Genomic DNA, 23,977 nt, shown 5'->3' on the forward strand with positions numbered 1-23,977 from the left:
GCTGTACTACTCGCCACCCATTCCATAAGAGCAGCTGCGTTTTTGCAATTCAAGTTTAAGTTCAAATCTAATTATCACTCGACCGTATATGGATAGTCATGAATAGAGCCAAACAAAGCAACTTTCCTCTGGGGTCAAGGTGCAAAATACGTACCGGCGGACATAGACGGCACAAGGCTCATAAAGTACATATAAGACGGCATTAACCATACAGTCACACAAAGAACAATAGATTCTGGTTAATGGGGCCATTGGTTAATTGGGGCAGTTGCTTAGTTGAGACAGCTCTTAAACAAAAACAAATTGATAAAATTGCTGGGATTCCCTTTGTTTATTTGGGACACTGTGTTGCTCAATTGGGCAGGAGATGTGAACAGGTTCAAACTAGGGTCAGTCATGCACACTTGTTTGGCCTTTAGATGCTACACTGTGCTTAGAAAGTAACTGCTGTGTGTTGGTGTTAAAAAACAGTGGTTTTTGTCACAAATAGTTGGCAAGAAATAAGCAGTAAGACAATTCAGAACTGCTTTGCATTCAGCTTGGAGTTGCCAGAAATGGCCAAGAGTGAAAATGAAATGGTTTCACTACCGCATCAAGTTAGGAACTCTGATGAATTCGAAAGTATCTTATCGACAATCATCTTGAATGTTACAATGAAAATGAAGATTCAGAGGATGCAATTGTCGACAACATTGTATGAAGTCACGAGGTGTCTGTCCTGGTTTGGTTCATTGCATACACTGGATGAGTTCCTCCGTCGATAACTATGGGGAACTAATGCACAGTTTTATAGTACTGTAGTATTACTGGTAGTGCTCTAATTAGTTCTGCATTTCTTTTAAATGCATAATTTCTTACTCAGTTTGTCTTTTTTATACCTTTTAACTATTTCTTTGAGACTTCAGCTAATCGGGACAGCCACTTAACTGAGCCAAAGTGTACTGGTCCTGATGTGTCCCAATGAACTGGAATCCATTGAACTGGAGTCCCTAAGTGACATGCCTTGTAAATTAATAGTGCATGACTGTTGTTGACAAGAACATGCAGTTCTTGGTAGTCCACAGATGAACGGACACACACACGCTCTCCAACTTTTCTTCCATTGAACGGACACGGGGGGGGGGGGCAGACCCCAATGCAGCATGAAAATTGACACACTCCCTCCAGTGTGCCTCCTCCTGGACTGTTGTAACAGGCAAGTCTGCAGCATGAGGTCTTGTCCTTGCTACAACAGAGGCCATGCACCTCCCCTTTTGTCGGTCTCACCAATAAAACAACGAACCGGACTTGCAGTATTTTACATTACCATGACCAGCAGGGTCTTGTGATCGCAAGGAAAACACCCACGACAATTACTTGCTATTAGACTACACACCACCTTCATGCATTCACTCCGATGTCTTTCTGTAGCGGAGAGCAACACGGCTCATGTCAAGTAACTCAGTAACTGATCAGTGGCTTGCTATTTTCATCAGGTTTTCTAAAATTACAAGATTCAAGATTCAAGGCTGTATATGGCCTTTCTCCAGAACACAAGTGTAAAGGAGAACAAAATGGTGTGATCGAATCCAATGCAGCATAAAAACACAATATGAACATAATAAGAAAACACAACTATGATGACCCCAGAGAGCAGCTTCTTTGAGCTCATCTGCAGAAACAGCTTAATTTCTACCTATAATGTCTCTTTTTTTCCCTTTTCAAGGCTGATGGCTTCTGTCTGTGCCCTTGACCTGCAGCTGCACTCAAACTGCAATTCTTTACAGTGATGGTTCCTAATCGCAGGGCTCACTGACAGGTTGTTTTTCACTATCCTGAGGGCACAGCCCAGAAGACAAGTGTGCCTTCAGTGTTCCCAGGGTCTGTGGCCCCGGGGACGATCCATTTCTATGCCAATGCTGCCGACTGAAGCATCGCGGGAAAAATGGAATATCGGGAAGAGCGGATCAGCTGACCAAGGTCCCTGTACTTGGTGAATCATTCACTTTCTCTCACTGGTGGGGGGGAGCTTGCTGCCAATTCTCAAGTCAGAGAACTTGAAAATAGCGGCGCAGCAGACTTTAACACTGTTTTGTTTTTGCTGGCCTCCCCTCTTGCTGTTTGACTCCTTTCTACCCTTTTATTAGAGAGAGTGGCATGTTGAATTGTCAGGTGAACAACTAGTTTTGTTATATCGTAGATCATGTTCTCTCTTGAGGACTTTGCTGTTGCTCGTTTGGTGGGTGGTTGGTACTGATGCTTTCTTGCTGAAATAAGTTGGTGAGGGGGGGATTGATGCTTTGCTGCTGCTTGTGCGTAGGAGGGGGAGGGGCTATGGGGTTCTAAACATTCATTCATTCTGTTTTCATGGATGTCCGTGAAGAGCAAGAACATCAGGTTGTATATTGTATACATTCTTTGATATTAAATGGGATCATTGAACTATTGAATATAAATGTAAACGCAAGATTGATAAGGAGGCATGGCATAAAGGAAGTTAGAACAAATCCTTGTTGAACTGGCACAGTTAAAGCTTTGACTAATTTATCAATCAGTTCTCTACCACTGAATTCTACCATAGCAATGTTGATGAATGTCTATTCCATTGGATAATTATACAAGACAGAAAATAGTGATAAGTAATAGATAAACACAATTATTAAACCCAATCTGGGGAAGCATGCCTTCGTAGAAAGGTTGAAGTCAGTGTTGGACATTCCAACCATTTGCATCCTCTAGCTACATATTTTGTCTTAATTTCAACATTATTGAGGAGGGGGAAGATGGTAATGGAGGCTAGTATAAGTAGCATGGTGAGATTCAGGTAAACATTTATGTATGGTATTGTTGTGATGATTAACCTGGGTGTTAAAATAAAAAGAGGACATACTTGCTTCAGCAAGAAGCCCAAACATCACTTCATGGTGTAGTTACTGGCAGAGAGAGCGGAGTTTACCAACTTTGGCTCAAGAGGCTTCAGTGAGGAGGCACAGTTGAGTAGCAGGTAAAGTTTTTGTAGTGGTTGAATAAAACATCACCAAACTACAACTAATTAAATAAAATAGGGATGATGGACCCCATTGTGGTTCCTGGTGACCACATCTGTAGCAAGTGTTGGCTGCTGGAGGAAGTCAGGTTCAAAGTTGATGACCTGGAATCTGAGCTTCAAACACTGTGGCGCATCAGGGAGGGGGAGACCTTTGTAGTTGGGAAAATGCTTGAAGCAACCACTAAAGAGGAAATAGCAAGACTTCTCGAAAGAAATGGACCCATCAGGCCAATGCAGAATGGATTCAGCAAAGACAGGTTCTGTTTGACAAAGTTAATGGAGTTCTTTGAGGAGAAAGTAAGTGCTGTCGATAGAGGGGAACAGATGGAGGTTATTTACTTGGATTTCCAGAAGGCATTCAATAAGATGCCACATAAAAGACTTATCCATAAGATAAGGATGCATAGAATTGGGGGTAATGTATTAGCATGGATAGAAGGCTGGTTAACCAATAGAAAGCAGACATGATTGTTCCTCTGGTTTGCAATCAGTGGTGAATGGCGTGTCACAGGGGTTGGTGCCGGGCCCACAACTGTTCATGATATACATTAATGATCTGCAAGATCGGACCAAGTGTAGTGTATATAAGTTTGCTGATAACACTAAATTGAATGGAAAAGCAAATTGGGCAGAGGATACAGAGAGTCTACAGAGAGATATAGATAGGTTGAATGAGTGGGCAGATAGAGTATAATGATGGCAAATGTGAGGTCATCCATTTTGGAAGGAAAAATGGAAGATCAGATTATTATTTAATGGTAAATGGTACAAGATTGTAGTACGCTACTGTGCAGAGGGATTTGGGATGCTGCAGGCAAATGGAACGTAGGCCTTCATTGTTAGAGGGATTGAATTTAAGAGCGGGGAGGTTATGCTGCAACTGTACGGAGCACTGGTGAGGCTGCACCTGCAATACTGGATGCAGTTCTGGTCTCCTCATGAGGAAGGATATACTAGCTTTGGAGGCAGTGCAGAGGAGGTTCACTAGGTTGATTCCAGAGATGAGGGGATTAGACTATGAGGAGAGATTGAGTCACCTGGGACTATACTCGCTGGAATTCAGAAAAATTAGAGATCTTATAGAAACATATAAAATTACGGAAGAGATAGATAAGATAGAGACAGAAAAGTTGTTTCCACTGGTAGGTGAGACTAGAGCTAGGGGATATAGCCTCAAGATTCATGGGAGTAGATTTAGGGTGGAGATGAGGAGGAACTGCTTTTCCCAAAGAGTGGTGAATCTATGGAATTCTCTGCCCAATGAAGCACGGGAGGCTACCTCAATAAATATTTTTAAGACAAGGTTAGATAGATTTTTGCATAGTAGGGGAATTAAGAGTTATGGGGAAAAGGTAGGAAGCTGGAGATTACTTCATGGCCAAATCAGCCATGATCTTATTGAATGGTGGAGCAGCGGGCAAGATGGCCTACTCCTGATCCTATTTCTTATGCCTTTCTGTTCTAATCAAAATGCCCCAAAGGCCTTTTGTGGGAATACGGAGAAAATAAAGAAGGGAAAAAATGTAAGATGAGTGTGAATGAGGGAGGCACTGTTTCACAGTGGTCAGTGCAATGCTCTACAATGCCAGCATTTGTGGTTCAATTCCTGCTGCTGTCTGTTTATAAGGAGTTGTATGTCCGCCATTTCCTTTTTCCTTGTCAATACCTATCCAGGGTTATTTTCCAGTGGTTTAATATCTACTCTTGTCTCTCTTTCACTGATTATATATCTGAAAAGACATTTGGTATCATTTTTGATATTATTGGTCAATTTACATTCATATTTCATCTCCCCATAAATTTTTTTAGTTGCTTTCTGTTTGTTTATTATATTTCCCAATCCTCTAACTTCCCACTAATTTTTGCTCTACTGTATGCCCTCTCTTTTGCTTTTATGTTGGCTTTGAATTCCCTTGTCATCCATGATTGTGCCATCCTGTCTTTAGAATCCTTTCTTTTCTTTGGGATGTATCAAACCTGGCCTTCCAAATTGTTGCCTTTGCTGCTCTGCTGTCATCCCTGCTAGTGTTCCCTTTTAACCAACTATGGCAGCTCCTCTCTCATGCCTCTCTAATTCCCTTTACTCCATTGTTATACCGATACATCTGATTTTAGCATCTCCATCTCAAATTGGAGGGTGAATCCTATCATACAATAATCACTCTTTGCTAAGGGTTTCTTTACCTTAAGCTTCCTAATCATATCTGGTTTGTTACACAACTGCCAATGCAGAATTTCTGATTCCTTAGTGGGCTTATATTGGAGAGATATTGTTGTCTCTTAAAAGGGTAGAAACACCTATCTTTGTTAGCTCCATTCCCATTAATAAGTTTGAAATGCATTGATGTGATTATGTTTTAAGAGAAGCTAAGGTTGTACTGCATGTTAGCAACAACTTGCTGTATGATTTATCTGATGGTACCCAAATTTTTCATTTTAGACCTAACAACCATCGTTGGATATTGATTTTCATTCAAAGCAGGTTCCTGACCAGAATGGCAGAATATGCGGCAATTAGAACCCCATTGGAATTCCAAGACAGCTGTACACCAGAAATGACCCTTCAGTCAGTTTAGGTCTCAACACATTTAAACAGGGTTCATGGCCATTTTGGGATGAGAAATTAATACAGCCAATCAGGATGCTCTCAATTGTGCCCCTGTAGAAAGTTCCATACCAAACTTCCTCAACCATCTGAGGTGAAAGAGGCACTGTTGTCCCTTTTTCACCACACAGGTGGTGTGCACAGCTCACATGAGATCCTTAGTGATGTGGATACCGAGGAATTTAAAGCTGTTCACTCTCTCAACCCCAGCCATTGATGTCAATAGGGATTATCCCATCTTCATTCTTCCTGTAATCCACAACTAGCTTCTTTGTTATTGCGACATTGAGGGAAAGGTTGTTTTCTTGACACCACTGTGTCAGAGAGATGACTCTTTGAACAGTTGTGTTCCCAGCGATAGCAACAGAATTAAATCATTATCTGAGTTTTACAGCTTGTGAGCTAACATGTCTTAATTCACGTTCCAGTGTTGAAAAGACCAAGTCCGAAGGTTATTATTCTTTGTATATTGAGGACCCAAGATATCAAAGCCCTTATAAAGCAGACACATTGTAAATATCACCTTGCCATAAAAATGATATGGTTATAAAAAGAGACTTTGTCCTTTTAAATGACTGTAAACATCGATAATGTTACACAATGAAAACCTCCATAAATAGGATCATGATACAGTTCCTAATTATGTTCTTGACAGATAAGTTGTTATATTTCCACTAAACAACTCTGATGTAATATGAAGTGACAAAGGTGTCAAAATATTCCAAGTAAATTAATTAGTCTGTGGATATATATGTTCTACTTGTGGAAATGGTGGATGATATTTCAGAAAGTACATAATGGAATGAAATATGATACTATAGGGAAGTATGGAAACAAGGATGTTAATTTTAATACAAAGGGATCCTTTCCTGTGAGCAAGAAGGGAGTGATGGAGGGACGGGAGCCATTGTTGTTTCAGACAATCATGTGTCCAATGAGCTGAAGTTCACTACAGTACAGTGCAAGTTTACCTTCAGTAAAATGTAGCAGTGGAAATGTGGAATCACAAGCTAACAAACACATGAAAAATAATTTTGGCAGAAAAGGAGCCAAGGTTGGGGTGTTTACTCATGCTTCATGAATGATGATTTGAAAAAAAAACAATATTTGCCAACAGTTGAAAGTAGGTGTAACTGAGAAACAGATTATTAACATCCACTATCTATGAATGGCACATTATGCCTGTTTAAAGATGATTCCATCTCTTGGAATTTGAAAACATTCTCCAGAATGATAAACCCTTAAGAAAAGAAATGCTTGACTCTGAAGAACTGAAATACCCTTTAGGAAGATTAGTAAAATTATCAAACTGATCAAGAATGGCTACCACTAAGAGCCAGGGATGAAAAATCAACTCTTAAGACAATCATGTGTCCAATGAGCTGAAGTTCACTACAGTACAGTGCAAGTTTACCTTCAGTAAAATGTAGCAGTGGAAATGTGGAATCACAAGCTAACAAACACATGAAAAATAATTGCACTCCCTCTCTGCCAATCACTTCCACTGAATCCTCTGCAAAATGAAAACAACTTGTTTAGTTTGACTAAGTTTTAAAAACCACAGAAGTGAACTAAAAAGAAAAAAATGTGGAAATAATTTTTCAGGGTGATCCAGAGCTGAAAATGTGCTACATTGTTAACATCTTAATATGTACTAAGCCCTGAGGACAAGGGCTGTTGATTCTTAATAGGGGAAAGAAAGGGTTTGTTTTGTTGTTGTGTCTGCCTTGCTGTTTAGTTGTCCACGTGCTGTTTTGTTCAACACTATGGACACGCTATGTTGGTGCTGGAAGTGTGGCGACACTTGTGGGCTGCCTTCATATTGTATTGTCTGTTAACATAAACCAGACACTTTGATGTACATGTAACTAATACGTCTAATCTAATCACAAATAGAGAAAGGAAGGAGGGGAGGAGAGAACAAGCACAAGTATCTGTGATGGCTGGATGGCAGATTTTAAATAAAACAAAATTGATGGTTGTGCTGAGCAAACAAATAGAAACTGTGAGGAAACATGGAAATGGAGACGGTAAAATCATTGCCAAATTTATATCTGGGAACGAGAGGCTTCATTTAGGATTCAAAGTTGTTGAGCTCAATTGATTGGAAATCTATTAAAGTTGGGGTGCTGCTCCCTGAGCTTTCGTTGTATCAACTTACTGATGTCACAGTCGTGTATTTCTGAAAATGGTACCAGCCTGATAAGTCATTTCTCTTATTTTTAAGCTGTGGTGACATTCTCCTACATTAAATCTGGGCAACAGTGGTGTTGGCAATAGCTGTAGTCATACTTTCTTTAAGGATGCAATGTGTTTCTGAGGCTGTGAGTTCAAATCTGAGCAGGGCAAGCTGAGACACAGAATTCACAAAAAGGGAACTACTGGAGGAATTCAGTGGGACAGATGGAATTTGTGGATGGAAATGGACAGTCAACATTTCAAATCTTGACCTTTTATCTAGATCCTTTCTCCACAGATACTGCCTGGCCTGTTGAATTCATGCAGCAGCTCATTTTTCCTTTGTTCCAGATTCCAACTTCTTCAGTCTCCTGCGTCACCATAAATCAAGCTTGATAGGTTTCAATAAGATTGCCCCCCCCCATTCTTTTAAACTCCAGTGAGTACAGGCCCAGAGCCTTCATACATCAATCCTTTCATTCCTGGAAACATTTTCATGAACCTCCTCTGGACCCTCTCCAATGCCAGCACATCCTTTCCACGATGTGGGGCTCAAAACTTCTTGTTAACAGTACAGTAATGATTCTCAGCAAAGCAAATGGTATCAACAAGTAGGAACCAAAATGAATCTACCTTTGATCCAGGAGGTGGTGAAGAGAATCCATGAATTGGTGGGGGATATGTCCTCAAATGAGATTGACTGTTATCTAATGGGAAGTCTGTAAAATAAAAGACACAGTGATAACAAGGTACAGCTCAGAAGTACACAGCTATTCTGCATCATGAACAATAAGGACAATTTCTCACTCCATGATTTAATTCAACCAGTGTGAATTTAGCTGTAGCATTGAATCATGTGCTAATATCCCACAGCTTGAGTCCCAACTCTCTCTCTCTCATCCAGAGCTGAGCCCAAAAGAAGCTAATCCCGGCACTACAGAAATGGGGGGAGGAAAATAATTGGAGCCATACTGACATATTACAAGAAACCTATCCAACAATACAAGCCTGTTCCTGTCAATATAATATATTTTAATGGTTCTTAATCCCCACAAAATCTACAAAACAATAATTCTACTTGTGTGTAATTTATGAACTTTCTGGTTAACTCAGTGAAGGTGATTTTGTTTCAATGAAATATCTAATAATTCCATTGAATCTACTTGTAGAGAGAAAAGTCCTACAGTCATAGAGCACTACAGCATAGAAACAGGCTCTTCTGCCCATCTAGCTTTAGGTGAGCTATTATTCTGCCTGATCCGATCGACCTGCACTGGGACCTAGCCCTCCATACCTTCTCACTTCCATAGATTCATGATTGGTCAGGGCACGAAGCATGAAGGGATATGGGGAAAGGGCAGGAGATTGGAGCTGAGAGGAAAATTGGTGGAGCAGACTCAATGGGCCATTCTAATTCTGCTCCTGTATCTTATGGTCTTATACCTCTCCCATCCATGTATTATCCAAACATATCTTAAATGTTGAAATCAAACCAGCATCCACCATTTCCACTGGCAGCTCATTGCACCTTCTCACCATCCTTTGAGTGAAGAAATTTCACTCACTTTCCCCTTAAATCCTTTTTCATCCTTAACCATGACCTCTAGTTCCAATTGACCAAACCTCGGTGGAAAAGTCTACTCGCATTTACCCTGTCTATACTCCTCATAATTTTGTATATGTCTACCAAATCTTCCCTCATTCTACACAGTTAACAAAGAAGTTTTTCCGTAACCTTTGACCATTGGGCTCTCTTCCAGGGAAGGTGGGACCTGTACAGAAGGAACAGTTTACACCTGAACTTGAGGGAGACTAATATCCTAGTGGTTCTTATGAATACATCCCCACCAAATCTACAAAACAAAATAATTCTACTTGCATCTAATTTATTAATGCTGCACAATGGGGTTTAAACTAGAGTTGCAGGGGGATGGGAACCAGAGTGTCAGAACAGTTAGTGAAGAGGTTATGGAGGCAGATGTTGGTAAGACCTCAGAGACAGGCAGGAATCAAATAATTGAGCATAGTGTGACTAGTGTCCTGAGCTGTGGATTCTGGGCATGGATCATCACCTGGAATTATGATGTTGTAGCTGTTAGTGAGTCTTTGATGCAGGAGGGGCAGGAGGGGCAGGACTGGCAGCTCAATATTCCAGGGTTCCATTATGTTAGATGTGGCAAAGCCAGAGGGATTGAAGGAGGAGGGGTAGTGACACTAGTCAGGGAAAATGTCATAGCGGTGCTCCATTAGGACAGACTGGAGAACTCGACTAGTGAGGCGTTATGGATGAAACTGAGAAATAAGAAAGCATGACCACATCAATGGGGCTACATTGCAGACCACCCGACAGTCTGTGGGATTTAGAGGAACAAGTTTGTAAAGAGATTGCAGGTGGCTCCAAGAAACATAAGATTGTTATAGTAGATAATTTTAACTTTCCACATATTGACTGGAAATTTCATATTGTAAAAGGACGAGATGGGATAGAGCTTGAAAGAAATGTTTACAGAAAGTTTCCTTCATCAGTACATAGAAGTCCCAATGAAGGAGGGCACAATACTGGATCTGCTATTGGGGTATGAGACAAGGTGGGTGACAAAAGTCTGTGTACAGTAACACTTTGCATCCAGTGACCACAATGCCATTAGTTTCAAAGTAAATATGCAAGAAAATTGGTCTGGTCACCAGGCTGTTTTCTGGTGAAGACGTACTTAGAAAGTGGGAGGTCTTCAAAAATAATTTAGAGAGTATAAAGCTTGTATGTGCCAGTCAGAATAAACGGTAACGATAGTAAGTGAAGGGAACATCGGTTTTCAAGAGACATTGCAGCCCTGGTTAAGAGAAAAAAGAAACTGCATAGTACAAGAAATGCAAGTGAACACTTCAGAAAGATATCAGGAAATCTAAATGAAGGCATGAAATTGCTCTAGCAAACAAAGAGAAGGAGAATCCCAAAGGATTTTACAGATATTTTAAGAGCAAAAGGATTGCAAGGGACAAAATAGGTCCTCTGGAAGACCAGAATGGTATAGAAGTCTATAGAAGTGAGGCAAAGCAGCAGCAACTTCATGCACCCTGTACAGATTACAGAAGAGTAGGTGTTTGCCACCCTGAGGGGAATCAGGGTGGATAAATTCCCAGGGCCGGACAAGGTGTTCCCTCAGGCACTACAGAACACAACTGCAGAAATTTCTGGGGCCCTAGCAGAGATATTTAAAACATTCTCAACAACAGGATAGGTATCAGATGATTAGAGGATAGTCAATGTTGTTCTGCTGTTTAAAAAAGGCTGTAAACAGAAAGCAGGCCAGTGAGTCTGACATCAGTTGTGGGGAAGTTCTTGGAAGGCATTCTAAGGACCAGATATATAAGTATTTGGAAAGACATGGATTGATTATGGATAGTCAGCATGGCCTCATGCGTGGTAGGTCATAGTTTTTCTAGGAAGTTATGAGGAATTTTCGAGGAAATTTGGAGTATTGTTGCAGTTTTGGTCACCCATCTACAGGAAAGATGTAAATAAGGTTGAAAGAATACAGAGAAAATTTGCAAGGATGTTGCCGGTTCTGGGAGGACCTGAGTTATAAAGAAAGATTGAATAGGTTAGGACTGTATTCTTTAGAACATAGAAGACTGAGAGGAGATCTGACTGAGATTACAAAATTATGAGGGGTATAGATAGGCTTTTTCCACTGAGGTTGGGTGGGACGACAACCAGAGGTCATGACTGAAGGGTGAAAAATGAGAAGTTTAAGGGGAACATGAGGGGAAACTTCTTCACTCAAAGGGTTGTGGAATGAACAGCTAGCACAAGTAGTGCTTGCGAGCTCAGTTTCAATGTTTTAGAGAAGTTTTGCTAGGTACATAGATAGTAGAAATACGGAGGGATATGGTCCTGGTGCAGGTTGACGGGAGTAGGCAATTTAAATGGTTTTGACATAGACTAGATGAGCCAAAAGGCCTGTTTCTGTGCTGTAGTTCTCTATGACACTAACATTTTCCTGAAAAAAAATTATTAATAACTTGTATTCAAACTGTATTTGGTACAAACCAACAAGGTGTAAATAATGTAATGTACACTGTAAACACCATTTAACTTGCATTATGCACCACATATAGTTTTTCCATCACCCAAGGAGAACATGTACATATAAAATTCCAGAGTCATTACCGGAAGGAGTCAAAATTGTACTGGTTCCACACGAGTTGACACCTCCATTTGTCGATCTTGTGTAGTTATTTGACCCAATTCCTGAACTAGGAATAAAATCAGAATGTATGATAAAAGATTGGAAGAACATCAGAGACTGAAAGGCAGAAAAAGCATGATAACCTCATCACCAACACACCTAATCACGAAGCTGTATAAACCTTTGGTTTCCCACTCTGTAGTTGCAGTTACAATTGTTGATAACAGAATGCTATTTCAAAAGTGCATCGTTGGAATGGTGGGGCAGATTCAACAGGCCAAATGGTTTAATTCTGCTCCTATGGTTGTATGACTCTAGGGTGCTTCGGGCATTTAAAATGGACAGAAAGGTGTTAGCTGAATGCAAGCCTCTTTTTAACAGGTGATTTACTTCTGATTTTCAAGAACTTTTGTAATTTATAAAACAAAAATGGTTTATGTCCATTAATTTTGAATAATGTGTAATGCATTGGGTAAGATTTATACTGCTATGCTATGAGATATTTTTATTTTAGCAGTTCTCTGTAAAAACGGCATGTCCTACTAGTATGAATGTTTGGCTTTGGCTAAAGATAGGGAGCCAACACGTACAAACACACATTCAAGATAAGGAGCCATATTGTTCAACTTGGGAATGTAGTGGCAACCAATCTGTCATGAGCCCTACAGCTTGCATAGGGCATTGAGTTTCTAGGGCTTTTGAGCATCTGCTTTTACTAAACAATATCTTAAGCAGAGTTGATAAACCTTGGTGTTTTCGGTTTGATTTTGTCCAGTTCATTGTGGCTGGCACATGTTTCCTGCATTCTGTGACTACTTAAAGAGGACTCTCATTTAGTGCCTTGGTGGGGTCATTGTGTCAGACAGAATGTATTGTCTTGTGGTGTCGCTTAGTTGCTCCTCTAAGGCTCTGTTGATATTCCAAAATCTAACCTCTTGTTGCCCTCTCTTCCTGGGGATCCTGCTGTTCCTCTGCACCTGGGTCCGGTCTTTCTAGAGTGCTGCATGACAGAGTGATCCCACTTACCTATGGAACCAGTGGAGCTTCTCCACTCTATGTTTGAGATTTTTTCCTCTGGATCAACAAGGTTTGTAACATCTCCCATGGTATACCTTTTCTCCCGAGCTGCTTCTGAGTCAAATGCTATGTTTCCAAGTTACGCGCAATGTTTCCAACATGTATGCTGCTTCCAAGTCGTATCTATGTTTCCAAGTTATATGGAATATTACCAAGTTATTTGCTATGTTTCCAAGCTATATACTATGCTTCTGTGTCAAATGCTATGTTACCAAGTTATATGCTATGTTTCTCAGTTCTGTGCTATGTTTCCAAGTTATATGCTATATTTCTAAGCTATATGATCTGTTTCTAATTTTCCAGTGCTGCCTCGAGCTCCAGGTCTGCCTTGTGTTTTTTGGAGCTGCCTCGAGACCTCTTTGGGTTGTCAGGTACCAGCCTTGGGCAGGAGGCACTGTCATGAGCCCGATTTCTTGCCATAGAGTGTTGAGCTTCTAGGGTTTTTCAGCACCTGTTTTTACTACTCAGCATCTTCGTTGCAGTTGATAAGCCCTGGTGTTTTCGATTTAATCTTCTTAAATTAATTGTGGTTGGAACATGTTTCCTGCATTCTATATTTTAAAAAAGGACTCTCTTTAGGTGCCTTAGTGGAGTCATTGTGTCAGAGAGGGTGAATTGTCTCATGGTGTCACTCAGTCACTCCTCCGAGGCTCTGTTGGTAATCTGACGTTTAACCTCTTGTGCCCTCTCTTCCTGGAGATGCTGCCATTCCTCTGGACCTGGGTACAGTCTTTTGAGAGTGCAACATGCCACACTTGGGGCAGTCTTTGTACGTGCTGCAACTTTCTGCCCAGTGGAACATCCGAGAGTGCTGGGTGGGAGAAGATTCCTGTTGGACAGTAGTCTGGTTTGAGGTTTTTTTGACAGGAGCTGTGGATTGGGCACAAGGGAAGATGCTGCAGGATACCATTCGAAGGAAAATTGTGTTGTAAGAAGTGCCTGGTGCAGATGAATGGTCCCAAGGAGGATGGGCCAATACACCTGAGCGAGCCAATCCATTTGAGATGGTCTTTGAGGGAAATTCGGACTGTGACTGGTGTCTTTCACACAGTACGTGGGTTCAGTGCATGAGAAAAAGTGATACACCTAGCTACTCCAGACATTTATGTGTATATTGAACTGGTTTAACTGTAATGGGCCCTTTTATTGTTTTCTTTTCCTATTAACTGTCTGATAAAGTTGAAAAGTTGGTAAATATCCTCTCTTTATAATTTTATGCAGGTGTACAATCTGTCATTTTTGGCAACCGATAATTGTATATGGGACAGTATTTACACAGCATTCAATGTTCCTTAATTGGAACATCCTAACTTGCTTGGTGGAACCCACCTATTGCTTATGAAAGGTGTCCTTTGCCCGGCTAAGTCTCATGGCTGTCAGCAGAGTTCGCTAATGAGCCGAGTTTGTTTTGAAGCCCATGAGAGGGGTGCAAACAGTTTTTGCATTACACTTGTGAAACAATTGCAAGCATGATCTACAAATGCAAAGTGGCTTGCTGTCCGTACCTCACAGAGATTTTGGCAGTGATGAACAATGATTTTGTAAAGTATGTTTGAATCTTGCTGATGGGAACAGTCAAGAAAGACTAACTGGTAAAATGCAACATTTAAAAGGGAATTTCCTCCTCCCCCTCCCACCACTACCCATTGGTTTTGGTAATACTTTAACCTCAGAAAATGCCAAAAAATACCCTACCAAATGTGTTCTTCTCTTCAGGAAAGGGAAGGATAGCACAAGAAAGTTAAACAGTAATTAGTGTATTAGAGTGAGGTCAGGCTCTGGGTTAGGAACAGCTGGCAAAAAATAAATTATGGAAATAGAAGGAAAACTTTTGTTTATAGCAGGAAGGAATAAAAGAAACTGCAAGAAAAATTGCCATTAGCTGCACATCGAAGAGTGTTTGAGGAATTAAAAACATCACGTTCTGGTAACTCGTGTTATCAGTGGAGATGGTTTAATGAAAGATTATTATTATCATGGAAAGGAATCTGACAATTATACCGTGTGGTCTGCGGGGGAGTTCAAAAACTCAAAGTGTCTCATCTAGGACACATGAAAGGAATTATTTGATCTCCATATGTGAAGCTAATTGGGATGATCGCTTACCTTTCAGAGAAGATGGTGCAGTTCTGGATGTGGTGCTTTCCTTTCACATGATGTTCCCAATCCTGACAATGGAAAACAGAAGCAAACACATCAGATCAAGCATTGGACTGGCTTTTTAGCCCTTACATTGTCTGGGACCTAGTGACTGGAGCTTGTCTTGGACACTGTTTGCTATTTCAGTCGTACTAATGGGTGTTAAGTCTACAGAACAAACATGAAACCCAGCTGCAGGTATCATTCCATTATCTTTGTGTTCTTTGCTGTACTTATTAATTACCATCATTCACCCTGTGAACTTCCTGTCAGCAAGGAATTTTACAATGACAATAGATAATCTGAATATGAATGCCAACTAGATGCTTGTATTGCTATGGTAAAATTATTCTCTCGCGCGCCGGGTATTCCTCAGAAGGGAAGGCAGCATCTATGTTGAGGAATGAACAGTCGACATTTCAAGCTGAGACCCTTCTTCAGGACATTTTCTCTTGCATTTTGTGTATGTTGTTCTGGATTTCCAGCATCTGCAAAATCTTTTGTGTTTATTCCTCTGAAAAGTTCAAGTTCTCAGCTGCAACCCAGGCAATTAATTCTGAGGGATCTGACGACAAGAGACAGCAGGTTTTGGAATCTGGAGCAACACACAAAGTACTGGAGGATCTCTACCAGGTCGTTTGTTGCTATTGAAGGATTTTGTTAAAAGCATAGAAACATAGAAAACCTACAGCACAATACAGGCCCTTCAGCCCACAAAGCTGTACCAAACATGTCCTTGCCTTAGAAATTATCTAGGGTTACCCATAGCCCTCTATTTTTCTGAGCTCCGTGTACCTGTCCAGGAGTCTCTGAAAAGACCCTAACGTATTCGGCTCCACCACCATCGCTGGCAGCCCATTCTATGCACTCACCACTCTCCACATAAAAAACTTACCGCTGACATCTCCTCTGTACCTACTTCTAAGCACCTTAAAACTCTGCCCTCTCATGCCAGCTATTTCAGCCCTGGGAAAAAGCCTCTGATTATCCACACGATCAATGCCACTCATCATCTTATACACCTCTATCAGGTCACCTCTCAACCTCCGTCGCTCCAAGGAGAAAAGGCTGAGTTCACTCAACCTACTCTCATAAGACATGCTCCCCAATCCAGGTGACATCCTTGTAAATTTCCTCTGCACCCTTTCTATGGTTTTCATATCCTTCCATGAGGTGACCAGAACTGAGCACAATACTCCAAGTGATCTGGAGAAGACTTGGATAAGAAGGTGCTGTGGGAATTCTGGAGTTCCGCTGATCTGGAAACGGGAAGAAACTCACAACTCTCACTCTGGTTTTGGGAGAGTTGAGCAGCAAGGTATGAGGAGTCTTTAACAGTGGAGAAGAATAAGGAAAGAATACCAGCAGGTAACATTTCAAAGGTGGGAGCAAGCACATAAAACAAAATACTGCAGGTGTTGGAAGCTGAAATAAAACATGAAGTGTTGGAAATACTTAAAGAGGTTTAATGACATTAGAAAGGAATTGAAGCAGGACAATGTATCATTAGATATTAACCTCTTCTTCCAAAGAAATGGAAGATTACTCAGAAGGAAATTTAACCCATAATAAGCAGTGTATTAAACTAATCAGACATGACCGGCTGAATGTTTCTGTTTCTGCAGTGTCACTCAGGCCGTGTGAGGAAGACAAAGGGATTTTTCTACCCTCCATCTTTTTATGACAATGGAAAATAGATTCTCCTATTGATTTCTCATGTCTTTTACAAAACAAACTACTCTAAGTGACAATAAATTAAGGGTGTCAAGTTCACATCTCTACTCTTAATTCCACCTCTCTTTCCTGATATCCAAGTGCTATCTGAAGAATATTATCATTCTCTTGCCAGTTTGAATGGACATGGGGATCTCAGGGGATTTTCTGCAGAGATGAGTGTGAGTTCTGGTGGTGGATTTGCTGGAACATTCACAGCTATGGGTAACTGAAAGTACATTTCAACATAATCACATTCCAATAATCCCCTCTTCAAGGATTTAATATTCTTTGAAGATTAGCTTTATTTGTGACATGTTCATACAAAAATATAGTGATGTGCATTGTTTGCTTCAATTGAAATCAGTGAAGATTGTGCTGGGGGGGGGGGGGGCAGCCCTAAAGTTCCAGCACTAACTTAGCATGTCCGTATCTCACTAACCCTAACCCTAACCACACATCCAGCACTAACTTAGCATGTCCGTATCTCACTAACCCTAACCGCACATCCAGCACTAACTTAGAATGTCCTCATCTCACTAACCCTAACCTCACATCCAGCACTAACTTAGAATGTCCTCATCTCACTAACCCTAACCACACATCCAGCACTAACTTAGCATGTCCACATCTCACTAACCCTAACCACACATCCAGCACTAACTTAGAATGTCCTCATCTCACTAACCCTAACCACACATCCAGCACTAACTTAGAATGTCCTCATCTCACTAACCCTAACCCTAACCACACATCCAGCACTAACTTAGCATGTCCACATCTCACTAACCCTAACCACACATCCAGCACTAACTTAGAATGTCCTCATCTCACTAACCCTAACCCTAACCGCACGTCCAGCACTAACTTAGCATGTCCACATCTCACTAACCCTAACCACACATCCAGCACTAACTTAGAATGTCCTCATCTCACTAACCCTAACCCTAACCACACATCCAGCACTAACTTAGCATGTCCACATCTCAGTAACCCTAACCACACGTCCAGCACTAACTTAGCATGTCCACATCTCACTAACCCTAACCACACGTTCAGCACTAACTTAGCATGTCCACATCTCACTAACCCTAATCAAACGTTCAGCACTAAATTAGCATGTCCACATCTCACTAACCCTAATCAAACGTCCAGCACTAACTTAGCATGTCCGTATCTCACTAACCCTAACACTAACCACACATCCAGCACTAACTTAGAATGTCCTCATCTCACTAACCCTAACCACACGTTCAGCACTAACTTAGAATGTCCACATTTCACTAACCCTAACTACACGTTCAGCACTAACTTATCATGTCCGTATCTCACTAACCCTAACACTAACCACACATCCAGCACTAACTTAGCATGTCCACATCTCACTAACCCTAACCCTAACCACACATCTTTGGAATATGAAAGGAAACCAGAAAACTGAGAGAATATCAACACAGCCATGGTGGGAACATAAAAGCACCTTACAGAAGGCAGCTGGAATTGACCCCCCAATCAGTAATCACTGGTGCTTTTAAGCATTTATGCTAACCACTAACCGCTAACCATGTCACCCATCATTCACTGCTAATATGGTAAAAGATCTTAATGTACAATCATTAAACATCTTAAACTGTGGACAAAACATTATATCCTTTTGCTTAAACACTAAGATTTGATTTTCCATGTCCAGTCTATGAACTACTCCAGATATTTTACAAAATGTCAAGTTATATCAAAAATACCAAGTTATAATTAAATTTCTACTTTTCAATTTATTTAATTATTATAAAAAGATGAATAAAACTTGAATTATTGACTTTGCCTGGGCAAAAACAACATTGTTCAATGGTTTTCTCTGATAGGCATTGCTTCCAATCTGTACAATCTGTTTGTGATCTTTCCAGTTTCTAGTCATAGAAAATTACAGATTACAACATAGAACATAGAAATCTACAGCACATTACAGGCCCTTCGGCTCACTATGTCATGCCGGCCACGTAACCTACTCTAGAAACTGCCTAGAATTTCCCGACCGCATAACCCTCTATTTTTCAAAGCTCCATGTACCTATCTAAGAGTCTCTTAAATGATCCCATTGTATCTGCCCCTACCACCATCACTGGCAATGCACTCCATGCACCCACCACTCTCTGTGAAAATCTTACCTCTGACATCTCCTTATACCTACCTCCAAGCACATTAAAACTATGCCCCACGTGTTAGCCATTTCAGCCCTGGAAAAATGCCTCTGACTATCCACATGATGAATGCCCCTCATCACCTTATATACCTCTACCTCATCCTCTGTTGCTCCAAGGAGAAAAAGCCAAGTTCACTCAACATGTTTTCTTAAGGTATGCTCTCCAATCCAGGCAACATCCTTGTAAATCTCCTCTGCACTCTCTCTGTAGTGTCCACATCCTTCCTGTAATGAGGTGACCAGACTGAGTACAGTACTCCAAGTGGGGTCTGACCAAGGCCTTGTATAGCTGCGACATTACCTCACTGCATCACACCTGTGGCTAAAGATTATTCAAATATCTCTGCTAGGGCCCTGGTAATTTCTGCACTAGATTCTCACAGGGTCCAAAGGAACAGTTTGTCGGGCCCTGGGAATTTATTGCCTCAGGACAGCAAACACTTCCTCCTCTGTAACCTGTGTAAGGTCAAAGACCTTGCTGCTGCTTTGCCTCACTTCTATAGACTCTGTGTCCATCTCCTGATTAAATACATAAGGAAAAAAATCCATTTAAGCCTTCCCCATCTCTTTCAGCTCCACGCATAGTCTACTACTGTACTCCAATCTTCCAGAGGACCAATTTGGTGCCTTTTGCTCTTAATATATCTGTAGAAGCCCATAGGATTCTCCTTCAACTTGTTTGCTAGAGAAACCTCAGGCCTTCTTTAGGCCCTCCTAATCTCTTTCTTACGTTTGTTGGCATTTCTTGCACTCCCCCACGTAGCTCATTTGTCCCTATCTGCCTATAGCTGCTGTGCATCTCGGTTTTTTCTTAATCTCTCCAAAACAAAGGTTCCTTAAACCTGTTATCCTTGCCTTTTATTCTGACAGGAATATACAAACTCTGCTCTCAAAATTTCACTTTTGAAGGCCACACTTACCAAGTACACATTTGCCAGAAAATAATCTGTCCCAATCCACACTTGCCAGATCCTTTCTGACACCACCAAATTTCGCCTTTCTCCAACTTAGAATCTCAGCTTGAGAACTGGACCTACCTTGTTCGAAAAGTACCTTGAAACTACTGGCATTGTGGTCATGAGATGCAAAGTGTTCTGTCACCTGCCTTGGCTCATTTCCTAATAGCAGATCAAGTATCTCACTCTCTCGTTGGGATTTCTGTGTACTGATTAAGAAAACTTTCCTGAAAACATTTGATGAACTCTATCCCATCTAGTCTTTTTACAGTTTAGGAGACCAAGTCAATATGTGAAAAGTTAAAATCACCTACCATCACAAGCTTATGCTTCTTGCAACAGCCTACGTTCTCTATGTTCCTCTAAATCCCATGGACGGTTGGGTGGTCTATAATTTAATTCCATTAACGTGCTCATCCTTCAGTTCCACCAATATAGATGAGGTCTCCAGTCTGTCCTGACTGAGAATGTCACTACCGTGACATTTTCCCTGACTAGTAATGCCACCCTTCCCCCTTTAAGCTCCCCCACTCTGTCACATCTAAAATAATGGAATCCTGGAATATATTTTGCAAGTAAGATATAGTTCTAACTTCAGAACAACCTGTACATTTGTTATAAAACACCAGAGGTCAATGGACAAATGTCAGAGTTATCCAATACGTTTAATAAAATCAAATAAAAAGTCATATAGAACAGAAAGGAACTAAATCAAAAGCATTATTCACTCAGAACCACAGTCTCATAAATTTCAAGAACAGTTACCACCCCTCAACCAGCAGGCTCTTGAACAAAACTACACTTATATTGTTATTTCATGCTCACTATTTGCATGCTTTAGTTTACTGTTTAGTATACTGTTTAGTTTACAGTTACTGTTATAGTAACTGTATAGTTTACAGATGTTATAGTTTACAGTTACTGTTCTATAGATTTGCTAAGTATGCCTGCAGAGAAAGAATCTCAGGGTTGTATGTGGTGATATGTATGTACTCTGATAATAAATCTTACTTTGAACTTTAAATGACCTCACAGACATAAAACCAACACAGTGTAACACTTTATAGCACCAGCCATTGGAAGATCAGGCTTCAATTCCCACAGCCGTCAGCGAGAAGCTGGTGTAATTGGTTTTCCCTTGGCAGCACAGCAGTGTATGGTACAGTCAGGGCGGAATGGTAGTGTAGTGGTGAACGTGATAACTTCACGCGGCAGTGACCTGTGTTCAAATCCCGCCACTGTGTAAGGAGTTAGTACGTTCTTCCTGGGACCACATGGCTTTCATCCGATTTCGTCCCACTTTCCAAGCTTAGGGACTAGTAAGTTGTGGGTATGTTAGGCTGGTGTGGGGTTTGCTTGTGGGCGGCACCCAGCTCATAGTCAGACTGGTAGCCATTGACACAAACAACACATTTTGATACGTCTGCATGCTTCAACGTATATGTGACAAATAAAGTTAATGTTTATCTTAATCTTAATAAATAGACCAGCACAGGAAGGAGATTCCAAGAGAATGAACTGGATGGTTATCAGAACTGCTCATTCTAAACACCATGCACATTCAGCACCACCTCACCCAGGTACCATGCCAATTGCCCCTCTTGTGCTTCGTACCCACCTTGAGGTTGAAGACTTTCTTGTCGCATATCGAGCAAATGTGAGGCAGCTGGGAGGGCACCAGGCCGTGGAAGTCATTGAGTTCCCGGGGCTGCATTTGTCTCTCTGGCTGGGAGCCCGGTGGTGGCCTGTCGCGTGGATTGAACTGTGGGCCACAGACGTTCTGGTTGCAGTTGCTGGGTCTGTTGAGGTGAGGTGGCTGTCCAACCATGGACTTCCCTTCAGATGTCGGCTCCTCGGGGTTGTACAGCTCATTCCTCATGTGTTGACCCTTGGAGGGCCACATGTCCTGGGGCTGGGCTGCAAACTCAGGCCTGTTGGGCTGCAGGTTTTGCCACTGATCGGGGGTCCAGTTCCCCTGGTTCTGTGGATTTGCAGATGGCTGGACCTGGGGGAAGCCACCAGCACTCATTTCTCCCAGAAAACCGAGTGCCTGCATTCTGGATGCCTGGGAATTCTGGAAGTCCATCTGAAATCCCGGATGGGGCTGGCTCAAAAGTTGTGGCCCTTTAACTGGGCCGTGGTTACTAGGAAGGATGTTGGGTATATCGCCACTGAAGCCAAATGGATGAAATCCTTGGGTAGGTAGTACCTCTTCGTGCATGTAGGTGTGGTTGCTGGCAGCACTGGTCTTACAGGAGAAGTCAGCTGGATATTCAGAGAAAGCAACGGAAGGCTGTGATGAGGCAGGTTTGCTCAGGTTCATAGCTGGAGTTCCTGAATGGGCAGATGACTGTGAAGTCATCCCTACAAATGGGTTCATCGTGAGTGGGCTGGAGCTCTGTGTCTGCAGGCTCCCACCTTGGCCCATGCCTCCAGCCACCAGGGCAGTTAACGCTGGAGTTTGGGGGGGATAGGCCAGGCCAGCCGGGGGCATAGCTGGGCCGGGCATACATCCCCCAGCTTGTGCAGACGTGGCACCAATCAGGGAGTTAAACAGAGGCTGAGACATGGCAACCTTGGTAAGGACCTGGCTCAGGACACTGGCGGCTGCTGTGTTGCTGTTCACCGCAGACTGAGCGAACTTCAGGCGCTGAAGGGTCAGCTGGGCTTGGAGCTGAGCGAGCTGGATGCTGGCTGCCGATGGCAAAATGGTGCTTGGAGTCCCTCCGCTGATGGAAAATGGATTCTTCTCCAAGGTCTTTGCAACACTGCAATCAAAAGACAGTTGGAAATTGGTAACAAAAGAAATAAGGCAGCTCAGACCAGATCAGAGCAGTGAATGTCCGGAGCGAAGCTAATGTCTGTGAGTGTCATTACCACATGCAATCGAAGAGTCAGATAAATCAAAGACCTAATGAAGAGTTGTCAAACCAATTTATCACCGACCTCTTGGCACACGGAGAGCTCTGTCAGATCCCTGAAGAGTTACTCAACGTCAAACTAACAACAATTCCATCTGTAACCTGTAATCAGGGAGTCCAGGGAAATGGAGCTGTTGAGCCAAAGTGGTGCTGAGATGAAAGACCAGCCATGGTCTTCTTACAAGATTGAACAGGCATGAGGGGTCACGTGGCCAGATCATGCTTTTATTTCATAAACAATTGACAAGGATGTTGCTGGGATTGCAGGACATGAGTTATAGGTAAAGCCTGAATAGGTTAGGACCTTATTCCCTGGAGCATAGGAGAATGAAACAGGTATATAAAATTATGAGGGGTATAGATAGGGTAAATGCAAGCAGGCATTTTGGGTGAAACTACAACTGGAGATCATTGGTTAAAACATGGAAACATAGAACATAGAAATCTACAACAACCTTCGGCACACAATGTTGTGCTGACCATGTAACCTACTCTAGAAACTGCCTAGAATTTCCCTGGTGCATAGCCTTCTACTTTTCAAAGCTCCATGTACCTATCTAAGAGTCTCTTAAAAGACCCTATCGTATCTGCTTCTACCACCATCACTGGCAGTGCACTCCATGCACCCACCACCCTCTGGGTGAAAAACTTACCTCTGACATTCCTCATTCCTGCTTCCCGGCACCTTAAAACTATGCCCCCTCGTGTTAGCCATTTCAGCCCTGAGAAAAAGCCTCTGGCTATCTACAAGATCAATGCCTCTCATCATCTTATACATCTCTATCAGTTCACCTCTCATCCTCCATTGCTCCAAGGAGAAAAGGCCAAGTTCACTCAACCTGTTTTCATAAGGCATGCTCCCCAATCCAGGCAACATCCTTGTAAATCTCCTCTGCACTCTCTCTATAGTATCCACATCCTTCCTGTAGTGAGGTGACCAGAACTGAATGCAGGGTTAAGGGTGAAAGGT

The 23,977-nt window shown here is 41.8% G+C and overlaps 1 protein-coding gene across 1 annotated transcript in view; it reads right to left on the reverse strand.

The window, feature by feature from the left end:
• Positions 1 to 22,968, reverse strand: part of rbm20 (RNA binding motif protein 20) — a 256,536-nt gene extending 233,568 nt beyond the window's left edge. Inside the window, exons 1-5 of the mRNA XM_059948087.1 lie at positions 22,964 to 22,968; positions 21,705 to 22,854; positions 15,185 to 15,246; positions 11,983 to 12,068; positions 8,445 to 8,530 (exon numbers count right to left, since the gene is read on the reverse strand). Of these exons, the coding sequence (XP_059804070.1) occupies positions 8,445 to 8,530; positions 11,983 to 12,068; positions 15,185 to 15,246; positions 21,705 to 22,854; positions 22,964 to 22,968 (1,389 nt within the window). The remainder of the gene's footprint in view (positions 1 to 8,444; positions 8,531 to 11,982; positions 12,069 to 15,184; positions 15,247 to 21,704; positions 22,855 to 22,963) is intronic.
• Between the last annotated feature and the right edge of the window lie 1,009 nt (positions 22,969 to 23,977).

Source organism: Hypanus sabinus, chromosome 22, assembly GCF_030144855.1.
Source record: "Hypanus sabinus isolate sHypSab1 chromosome 22, sHypSab1.hap1, whole genome shotgun sequence".
Lineage (NCBI taxonomy): Eukaryota > Metazoa > Chordata > Chondrichthyes > Myliobatiformes > Dasyatidae > Hypanus > Hypanus sabinus.